This window comes from Rhea americana, unplaced genomic scaffold, assembly GCF_003343005.1.
Source record: "Rhea americana isolate MKP2758 unplaced genomic scaffold, rheAme1 scaffold_119, whole genome shotgun sequence".
In the NCBI taxonomy this organism is placed as follows: domain Eukaryota; kingdom Metazoa; phylum Chordata; class Aves; order Rheiformes; family Rheidae; genus Rhea; species Rhea americana.
This window is the reverse complement of record NW_028185250.1, coordinates 1,968,630-1,980,320: the sequence shown is the minus strand read 5'-3', so window position 1 is coordinate 1,980,320 and position 11,691 is coordinate 1,968,630. Positions and strand designations below refer to the sequence as shown.

The window sequence follows — 11,691 nt, the reverse complement described above, 5'->3', positions numbered from 1 at the left end:
TAAACAACTTATTCCTTCTTCGAAAGTTTGAAAAAAAGGCTCAAGGTGCATGAAATGAGATTAGAAAGCATATTCTTAAGACTTTTATAGATTGGGCAATCTGTACGGCAGGAACCAGCTGGATTGCTCCATCAAAGCATCTATGTTTTTCCCTCTCCTGAAGTGTAGAAGATTAGAATGTCCAATAGACACCAAGTTTTTGAGGGCGTTAAATCTCTCCTCAGCAATTAAGGTAAGCTTGCAATCATCACTTAAAAGCTAAGGACACCAACAGAATATGCATTTCTTAAAACCGTGTAATTTAAGGATAGTAATCTTTCTGATTATACAAGAATGAAACAAAAATGGGAAATGCAGGACAGCAGAAAGAATGAAGTATATAATTTCTCATTTTCTTACAGCTTTTAAAAAGATACATCTAAAAGCTACAAAAATATTTAAAGTACAGTTCTATATAAATAGAATTAGAAAATGAACACACTAATCAAAAGCATAAACACTGGTGATCAACTGATGCCAAGAGCAAGACGACAGACTGCAGTGATAATTGTTCCCATACCTCCATTTTTACTCTGAAACAGGCAAATGAAGACAAACGGAAAATGACAGTTTAATATACTTACTGCTTTGGTCTGTAATTTATTAAAAGAATATCTGAGTGTATCAACTCCTTCTGATTCCTCTTTTGTAACTTCAATTTCAAATCTGTTTAAAATCGCATAGGCTTCCTAGATGAAAAAAGAAACCCTTAGAAATGATGCATTTTAAGTTCATTTGCAGAAACACAGATTAATTTGTAAGAAACATTTTAAAGGAAATCTGTTAGTGTAATTGAGGCACAAAAATATTTCTTTTAAAACAAAAGAATGCTGAATACAGAAGAAGTAAAGTACAAAATCTGCAAAAAGTATTTCTTTAAGGAACATATCGTGGATGAAATACCAGGGGAAAAAAAGCACAAACAGAAGATACTGAATATTAAAAATATATAAAGTTTTATCATCTCAGAGGTATCTTTTTTTCATTAGTTGAATGTAGATTTTGATTAATTTTGTTTTCAACACTGAATAACGATCCACAGTAAACTGCTTATTTTTCAAATATTTTATCACCTCATCTCTAAACTCTTTATTAATACATTTGCCAAACTAGCAAATGCCTCCATATGTAGCTGTTATACAGTGAACCTTTCTTATTCCTTCTCCTCATTTGCAGCTTGTGTGCAGCAGTTACCAATATACTTTGCCTATTCCCTATTTTATCAACCTCTGAACACATAGCATTTTATATTTTCCCATCACATAGGCAAAAAAATTGCTAACAAACTGCAGTGTGAATTATGCAAGTTGGTCCCTGGATCTATGAATTGTATTCTGCGCCGTTTGGGCTGATTGATAAACATGGTTGTTTCTTCCATGAATGTATCTATATTTAAAACTCCCTCCTGTTTCAGTCTATATTTCTATCACAGAATTACTGAGTTTGGAAGGAACCTCTGGAGATCACCAGTACAAAAACACTTGCTCAGGGCATCATGGACTAGAGAAGGTTGCTCAGGGCTGTGTTCTGAGGGACATGGGCAGGGTTCTCAATATAGTCAAGGATGGAGACTCCACAATCTCTTTGGATAGTCTGTTCCAGTGCTTTATAATTCCTACTGTTAAAAAAAAAATCTTATATTTAAATGAAACTTCCTGTTTTTCAGTTTGTGTCCACGGCCTCTTGTCTTGTCACTGGACACTGCTGAGTGAAGTCAGGCTCCGTCTTCCTTATTCGCTCTCATCAAACACTTATACACACTGGTAAGATCCCCCTTGAGCAGAGTTCCAGCTCTCTCAGCATCTCTCAGTGCGTCACTTGCTCCAGTCCCTTATTCATCTCCATGGCCCTTTGCTGCACTTGCTCCAGTATGCCCATGTCTCTCTCACACTGGGGAGACCAGAACTGGACTCAGCACTCCAGACGTGGTCTCACTAGCACTGAACAGAAGGGAAGAATCACCTTTCTCGACCTGCTGGCAATGTTCTGCTTAATGCAACCCTTCTTTGTTGCAAGGGCACATTGATGGCTTGTGTTCAGTTTGTGCTGCCAAGACTCCCAGGTCTGTTCCTGTAAAGTGCTTTCCAGACAGTCTGCCCCCAGCATGTACTGGTAACATGGCCTATTGCTCCCCAGGAGCAGGACTTGCCACTTTCCTTTGTGGTACTTCGAGATTTCCTCTCTGCCCATTTCTCCAGCCTGTTGAGGTTCCTCTGAATGGCAGCACAACCTTCTACTGCATCAGCTACTCCTCCTGGGCTGGTATCACCTGCAGACTCTGAGGGCGCACTCTGTCCCATTGTCCAGGTCATTACTGAAGAGGTTAAATAGCATTGGACTCACTAACAACCCCTGGGTTACACCACTAGCGACTAGCCTCCAACTAGACTTTGTGCTGCTGATAACAACCCTGAAAGTCCAACAGTTCAGCCACTTTTCAATCCACCTCACTGTCCACTTACCTAGTTTCTATTTCATCAGTTTGTCAATGAGGTTATTATGGAAGAATGTGTCAAAAGCCTTACTAAAAATCAAGATAAGCAACATTCACTGCTCTCCCCTCATCCACCGAGCTAATCATCTTATTGTAGAAAGCCATCAGGTCAGTCAGGCATGATTATCCCTTTGTAAATCCATGCTGAACACTCCAAATCACTTCTCTGTCCTAATTTTTCTTATATCAAGCCCTCCCTTTAAACTGCTTGAGTAAAAAAGCATCATATCTAATCATCCCATCAATTAAGTTTAATTAAGTCCACCAGGACATAAGAAAACAGAACAAAACATTGAACTATCAGATTACTGATATATTGCCATTGCTCTATATTCAGTTCTTGATTTTTTCAGCACCATATTCCTATTTTATTTAAGAAAAGCTCATGAAAACATACATGTTTAAGAGTGACTTATTAACAAAACCAATCCTACTGATACTAGCATAATTCATGTTAATATAGAAAGACAATAAATGTTTGGAATATATATAAAATATAAATGGTTTGTGAAAGAATCTTTATTCTAATATCCATCTCAAAGTACCAGGAACAAGTAAAAATAAATAAAGCTATTATTTCAAATAATGTTATAAATCTATTTATTTATTTACATATTTTGCAACACTAAAACCTACCAAATAGACATTGTTAGACTGTTTGCTGAATTCAATCCCTACTGCTTATTTTATTTAACTTCTATGGTTATGATTTCATAATCTTTATAATCATCATAATCTTCAGCCTGACAAGCACCCTGAAGACAGTCAAAATAAGAAAGAACATCTAGTAAATCTGCATATTACTGCAAATGTTGAAGTTACTCTTCAGGTGCTTCCTTTATTTGTTTAACCTCTACAAATCACCACAGAAATTCCAAAGGCATAATCCATTTTCTTAATGTAAACATTAACAAAAGTAATGACAATCAAGTGTAAGTCCTTTCTGGTATGATGCTAATATAACAATCTTAAAGAAAAAAAATGTTAGTATTCAGTAACACAATTTCTTCTGTAAGAGGTGAATGAAAAGGTTAATGGGAGCACAGCAAATGGGAAGTGTTCCCTTTTCTTATACTCTTACATCTGCTTCTTTCTGCTTGCTGTCTCCTAAACCATATATTAATTATAGTTTATATGACAATTATTTTTCTACTCTGTGTTTATACAGTATTGAAGAAAATATCTAACGCTAATTCATGACTAGGGTTCCTATCAGGCATAATAAAAATAATGATAATACTTTATTTCCTATTCTCAGACTAGATCATTCAGGAAAGTAAATTCATTGTTTGGATTCTCAGTTTATCTTATGAATCTTGACTCTTAACTACTTTAAACCAAATTAAAAAAAAATAAAAAAACCTTACTTCAATAGGCCCCAGAGTCATATCCATTTGTATTTTATTATCACGTATATCAGATAAAGCTTTCATTGCAAATCGTACGTCATCTAAGTCACGGAGAGGTCGAGAGAGTTTCTTTAAATATTCAGTTATGAATGACATCATGTCTGTCATTTTCTTTTTATATTCCTCATTTAAATAACGACAGAGGAGCATCTTCCATGCTTTGGCTTCAATTGACAAAGCCAGTTTCAGTGGTCCTGATAATAATAATAATAAAAAAATAAATAAATAAAAAAAATTATTCTATCTACATCTTAAAAATCTTTTGCAAGAAACATATATATATATGCACAAAACACCACATATCATTCTTCAACAGCAATTAAGAAAAGATCTGCACACATGGAATCAAATTACTTCATTTTTAAAGTTTCAAAATTTTCAATTAAAAATTTAAATACATCTCTTGCATATTATGCTCTCTGTAAAATCCATTGGTAAGCTTATCTGAAAGAACACAGAGAACATGAATAAAAAATAAATTCTCAGACAAGATCTTTAATTGATACAAATTAACCAGCTACATTAAGGTCACTGACATTTAAATGGTTTATACTAGTTGAGGAAATAGTGTCTTGGGATTTCAATACTGGGATCTGGCATACTTTGTAACTAAAACTGCAAGCTGTCAAATCATAAACAGTTAAAAATATATATAAAACCACAGTAAATAAAAGTCAATCATTGACATTATTATTATTAGAACAAATTAGGTTTTCACTAAACAATGCTTTTGTATTCCAGTGAAAGAAAACAAAAGATAATAATTGAATATAACTATTCTGTTCACAAAAAAGTTTACAAAGAAAACGTATTTTCTTCTTTAGTAATTCAGCTATTAGAATTAAAAATCTGATTCTGAAAGGCCACTAAATGATCATAAAATTTCATCTGAAAAGAGGTTTACATTCATAATGTTGGATGTTCTTATGCTCTCCCTACTTTATGTGCACATATATTTACATGTGTATATACATCAAAAACACATTTTCTATATATAATATATAATACTATGCACAAAATAGTAGTACATACAAATACCTTTTAGTTCTATGAATTGCCAAACAGCATCTTGCAGCAAAAAGTTTCTCAAGCAAAACTGTGCACTTCATGAAGTTTATTTCCTTTAAATAGGTTTAAATTGTTGCCTTTCTATGTAATTGACTGTATATTATTTTAGTTCTTAAAACTAACTGCCTGATTCAACATTTATATAACACTTCTCATACTTTTCTCATGGACCACCTCATTTGTGTTCTCTTTAAAAGAAAATTTCAATAAATCTTTAAAAAAGATACAGTGAGGACCCAAGTTTTTGTTTTTATTTATCTTTTATACTTACATTTTCCTGAACGTGGACTTGCATAAAGTCAATATAGTATTTTCATTACTGTTTTATACCCAGATTTTATGTGCCCTCCTATTTTATCCTTTTTACTTCTACTGACCACGTGCAAAGACATACATTTTGCTTTGTAGAGTTTCCAAGTCTTTTTCCTGAAAATTTACTTAACTTACATCCTTGTAAATTGCACTAATAATTCAGATCGCTCCTTTTAATGATAATTTACACTTTTTAACACCGAACTTCCTATTCAATTGTACTACACACTGTGCAAGTTTCAGTAAGTTACACTGCAAAATGCTACACAATATAAAGGATTTTGTTTATAGGAGGCAGTTCAAGCACCCAAAACAGCTCATGAAGTTGAGCGTGGATCAATTTACTCTTCTTTTTCAATGGAGCAAATGGTGGGACATGCCCCGGCATAAATCAGATTTTTTAACAGAGAAGGAGGACCCCGAGAAGTCCCTTAAAGATTGTAATTGCTGAAGAAATTCTTAAAAAAGACTGAAAGGCCACTAATAGATGGTTGCATATATTTATAAATGGCTTAGATATTTGGAGAGCAGACGACAATGACTGGAAAACTATCAGCTGCATTCAAGGAAACTTGCAAAGATTTTCAAGATACTATTTAAGCTTCTACGAGGACAGAAAGGAAAACTTCTCTAGTACCACTGGTAACTCCAAAAAAGTATGGTACCATATCCAGAGGCTTGAATTTGCATGTGAAGATAAATCAATTTCCAAATAGCAACTGCACCATGTCTGAGAAAAATGCATGCTTTCACAGATCATAGAAGATTCGATATCATGTTCTTGAATTTAGAAGACTTCGCTCCCTCTCATGTAGTGCTCACACATGAGGAGGCAGTGCAAGCATTAATAAAATCCATATTCTTTTGGATCCATTACTTCCCACCACTCCTCATGGTTATGGAAGAATAGGCAGCAAGAGCTTTTCAGAGTGAATTCATTGGCTTCATAATGGCTTCACTAATAAGAAGCTGCATCCAGGAAATGGATGAGGATGTTGATTTTGCTTATTCACTGAAAAAAAAAATTTAGGAATAACCTGCCACCAAGATCCTGAAATGAACTCTAGTCAAAGTGTACGGATTCTATGTCTTCTCTGACGTAACAGGATGACAGTTTATACAGAAATGTTCCGTCAAAGGCTAATATCTCAGAATATATGGATTGTTCATCAGAAATGTAAAGTCACACTAATATTTACAAAGGAATTCTTTTACTACCTGCCCCTAGATAGCAACTCTGATAACATCTGCCATGGAAAGTAAAAAAAAGCCCCAGGGATTAAAGACTGGCCCACAGAAGTCATGTCAGCTACCTAGTAATCTGTGAGGTGAGAGGAATGAGGAAGAGCATAATTTATCTGTCATAGAACAAATGGCTTCATTCTTCAGAGCTGTCTGAAGAGAACACACTTTTTCACACTTGACTGTTTTACAGAATAACGTCAGCAAAGACTGCCAAGTTGCCAGGGCCAGAGAAGGCAAGTATAGGCATGTTACTTCATAGTACTGTGGGAACATGTACCAGCACTGTCTTGCTGCCAGCTTCTCTATTGTCAGACACCAGAGGGGACGGGAAAACACAGGATATTCTGAGAGCTGTGGATGCTAAACATGGAGATGGCTCAGTATCTCTCTTACTGAGATAAACACTTATAGTGAATGAGAAGCTAATGCAGCTACATACAGGTATTGTACCAAAGACATTGAATTATGATCTGCAATGTTCTTCTTCATCACTGGTTGATCTCATGCTGGATCTTAGAGAGTCCTGAATGAGCCCTGGGTTGGTCATTCTTGGAGGTCTTCAGGTGCTAGTACTATGTTGAGCAGACAGACTTGATATTGTTATTGATAACCTATTGTCACGGATCCTGTGGATCTTGCTGATGATTTAGTTCTTTAACTTAGCAAGTCCCTGGAGGCTACTCAGATTAGACAGTTTGAGGATAATGATCAACAAGATTAAGTCCTGGCATGGATATTTGTTCTAATTGTTTCATGAACTCCATGTTGTTTCCTTTACACACAAAGTGACTGAAGCATTTGCCTGCAAAAATACCTGAAGCAGAGAGTGCAGAGAGAACAATGAGTGAACACTATCAGAGAAATCAACAAAAGGAACCTTCAGTAACTAGCGGAAAAAATTGTGTTTTATTATCAGAAAGTCTTTCTTCTATTTTGCACCAGAGCAAAAGCTATTCTAGAATCCAAAACGTACTGTAAAGAGAAGCAACATATAAACAAAACAAAGTCTCTTTAGTAATTATTATTAATTAGCTTACTATGTGCAAAGAGGAGAATGCCATACCTGTATGTAACTCAATCGGTCCAACAAGAATAATAGGTTTTAAATCTTCCATCTCTTGCTCAAATGTAGCATAGTGAAGTATTTCTGCTCTAATTTCAGTCAGAGATGGACAGCTAGCGAGAAATTGCTGTGTATAGGTTAAAAAGTCAATCAACAAATATCCTTTTTCACGTTTTTGATAAAACAAGAGGCAACAACTACTGGAAAAGCATATCAATATTATACCTGGTTTTGGCCTTTTTTAGCCCTGCTAAAGTAGCAAATTGCATGTGAACAGGTGATAATGTTTAACAGTTTCCCTGTCAAAAACTTTCAAATTTATTAGCAAATTCTAATCATTTTAACAGAAAAATAGGGATCTGAGGAACATTAAGCATCTACTACCTTTGTGAAAACAGGTGACCAAACAGAGATCAATACACCATAAATTTAATTACACATGAAACAATCACAGCAGAAAAGGTTTCCTAAGTACTTCTATGAGTCGAACTGTGTAGGAAAGTTATGTGACTCTGAAAAGCCCCATTTTAGAAATACTACGCAACAGAGAGCTGCACTGCAATCCTATATTGCATGTAAAAAACAACAAATGCTGAAAGCTGTTCTCTCTCTTCCATTCCTCTGTCCAAGAGTGACCTGATGGGCAGTAGGAGGGTTAACATAGTGCTAGAGAAAAGAGGTAGAAACCAGGGCATACGAGCATAACAATTTTAACTGTGTTACTGTTGAGACTTTTTCTGTAACAGTATTCTACTTCTGTAATAACTAGATCTAGCTAATAATATTTGATTTGACTGTTAAGATTTTAATTAGACTAACAATTATCTCTTGGCTCTGCATATAAGGTGCACCTTTTTAGCCCACGTAAATCGCACGTTGCAGTGCAACACACAAGAGATACCAGTGCTCCTGAGGTAAATAAAGTGATAAGATATTCACAGATCTATCTATATAAGTCACAAGGTATTCTATTAAACAGAACAGATAACAGAAAACTGAATTAATCTGAGATTAAATAAAGGAGATTTAGCAGTCATCTCACTTTCTCCTACCAAACCTCTAACTTCAAACTCTAAATTAAAAAAATCTATTGTAGGAGGACAGTGCAAATTCCAAAGTAGAAGTCCTAGAGACCTCTAATAACCGGAAACAAACTCTTTTTCCTATTGTGCCAGGAACTACATTTTTCTAACACTTCTGCAGATTTAACTTGAAAATTAAACAACCAAATAAATGAGTAGACTTATTTTTTGGATAGAGAATACAGAACTTACTGCCCAAAACAGCTAACTAAAAGAAGAGAGGTAAATAAAAATACATATTTTAACTCAGAATAAGAGCTCAAATGCTTTCCACAGAGAAAAGAGCACAATTATCAGGGTTTGAGGATGTATAAAGTTCTGTGAGTTGTGATACACATTGTGTCAGACTGGACCAGTGTCTTTTATCTTAAAATCTCTATTTCCACAAACAAGAATGCTATTAATTAACAAATTAGGGTGAGATTTCCAGTATTTATCATGTCACAGAACCAAAAAAGGCAAATCTCAACCCAAAAAGTAGACAGCCTGCCATTACATCTGCTCAGGAAATCTACCAGTACAAATGACAAAATGACAATTTCAGCTTTTCTACATTGTTTTCCTTGATTATTTTGTAATGTTTTCTAAATATGATGAGATTAATGAAGAATAGTCCTATATTAAACTCACCTGAACTTTAGCATCTCTATCTTCTGTCCATAGCACCTTATATTTCTGAAAATCCTGTAGAGCTTCACTAGCTACTTCTCTGATAGAGTTCACAGAGGAGGACAGGAGCACAACTAATTTAGAAATATCTTTGTGTTCTGCAACACCTGGATAAAAATTTCTTAGCTTTCTGATGAGCATATCTTCAACTCCTTCTGTAACGTAAATTTACGTGTGAATGAATGAACCATTAAAAGTATGAAGTGATACTTCTCCTCTAACCTATGCAGCCAAGTTAAGCAACAATGTCATCCAGTGAGGCTGAATATTCTACTTTGCATGTTTGTCTGTCTACTTCATATGAAGGTAGTGAGTGCTATTTCAAGTCAGACTTTAGCCTAGAGTCAATGATCCCACATGGAAAGAAAATTACATTCTTGATTCTCCAAATATAACTTCCTTCCTTCTATTGTGGGTATCTGTGATTGTAACCACAATATGACAAGGACTCATAAATTTATTACTTTTTTCCATAAATTTAAAAAAAGCTTTTTAATTGTATAAACCCTTTCAAACAGTATAAATTTCTTGAACTCTGACATGCTTTGAATGAATAACTTTTTGTTATTCCATTTAGTGACACTTTCAAAGAAAAAGCTTTACTAAATCACATCATTTTAGAACACACAAAAAAAGCTTGTCAGGCTTTGGTGCTGCATTTATGTTACAAGATGTTGAGTCCTTTGAGTCTTATCTGAAAGAGGTTAGAACTGAACAAGGAGAAGAAATGAGAAAGGACAATCTAGAGATTCTTATAAATCTCACATGTCCAAATACGCTTTCAGAGGCAGTTCAGATACTTGTAGCTGCTGCTCCAGTGATACCATTGTTGAAACAGGGGCCCTGTCTCCTTTATGAACTCCAAATAAGCGCAAATTAAATAAAATGCAATTTCTCATGCATCTCCATCTTTGAGGAACTATTGAAACTATCAGGGTCAACGCAGAGACTGATATCCCTGAGAGCTAATGAGCCCCTTCTGTCATAACAAGGGCCCAAATAGTTTTGAAACTATTTAGGAGACATGAGAAGGAAAACACACTCTTTCTGTTCTCACTGGGGATTGCATGCAACTTTAAGTTCTCTTTTAGTCTTAAGACCTGTTCACTAGAAACACAGTCTCAGATTGATCTATCCATGCCAGTGAACTCCACAGAACTCACTGCCCAAACAATAACATACCGTTGTAGGTGTTGGTGATGTTCTCATCTAGTGAGTAACTTAAAGGTGATGAAAAACAAGCATTTGCTAATGTTACATTTTGACAAAGTAGAGGAAAAAACTATGGCTATCTGATGAGGACAATCTTCTGCCACCTTGCTTTAAGCCCATTAAAGAGAATAAAACCAAACAAAGAAGAATAAAGTCCCAGTTCTGCACCATCAGAAAAAAAAATGACACCCCACAAGATGTTAAGGATATTCCAAAGGAATCACAATAAAGGTATAACTATAGTGCAGATCACTGGCTCAGCCAACTAGTTAAGAAGATGTAATGGGGAAAGCATATTTGGGCTTTTATTGATGCTTGCAAAACATATGCACAGATACTTAGAAATAATACTAAGGAAAAAAAAAAACTACAATGTCTGCAGATCTATCCATAGTGCAAATATTCACATGAACAAACACCTGAAGAGAAAGTAAATGAATTGCTCAAGATCATAGAAAACTTTGTGATGAAACTCGTAATCGAGTTCCCTGTCTTTAAAGATCCAAACCAGTAGACTAGTAATTGGGTAATGAATCATCTGAGACAATAACATTATATGCATAATGTTTTCTAATCCATTTTAGGAGTATAGCCAGCAATTTAAGTCTTTGGTGAAGCGTTCTAATAACATGAGCACGAAAAGCTACTTCTGAAAAATACAGCTAGTAAAATAAAAACAAGAAATTTACTCAAAATAATTACCAGTTGGTCCCTCTGAAACAAAGTGAGCACATTCATAAATATTTAAATTTAATGGCATCTTTTTAAAAGTAAAAAGTTCAAATAAGCAAAAAAAGAACTTACTTTCCTCTTTTTTGGCTAATTTTCCTGTTGAAGCAATTTTTCGTGTGCCTGATTCTGTTGTTAAATTAGATTTTTGTAAATGTCGCTGTCCCCAATGAGCAACTCCACGACTTACTTCCAATGTTAATTGAATCATGCGATTGATGGCTTGCTGTATATCATCTAAACTGGGAACCATTACCTATTCAAAATAGTTACAAATATTATTGAGATTAAAAAAAAAAGAAAAAAGATCACATTCAGTTGCATCTAAGTCTTTGGTCCTACTCTGCTCACGGTGAATTGTGGTGCTTG

The 11,691-nt window shown here is 34.9% G+C and overlaps 1 protein-coding gene across 3 annotated transcripts in view; it reads right to left on the bottom strand.

The window, feature by feature from the left end:
• The window catches only part of DNAH8 (dynein axonemal heavy chain 8), a 158,308-nt gene that overhangs the window by 106,174 nt on the left and 40,443 nt on the right, over positions 1-11,691 (bottom strand). For all 3 annotated transcript variants that reach the window (XM_085319940.1, XM_085319930.1, XM_085319949.1), the window contains 5 exons: positions 11,398-11,578; positions 9,343-9,536; positions 7,631-7,757; positions 3,901-4,136; positions 624-728 (listed from right to left, as the gene is read on the bottom strand). In XM_085319940.1, the coding sequence (XP_085176066.1) occupies positions 624-728; positions 3,901-4,136; positions 7,631-7,757; positions 9,343-9,536; positions 11,398-11,578 (843 nt within the window). The remainder of the gene's footprint in view (positions 1-623; positions 729-3,900; positions 4,137-7,630; positions 7,758-9,342; positions 9,537-11,397; positions 11,579-11,691) is intronic.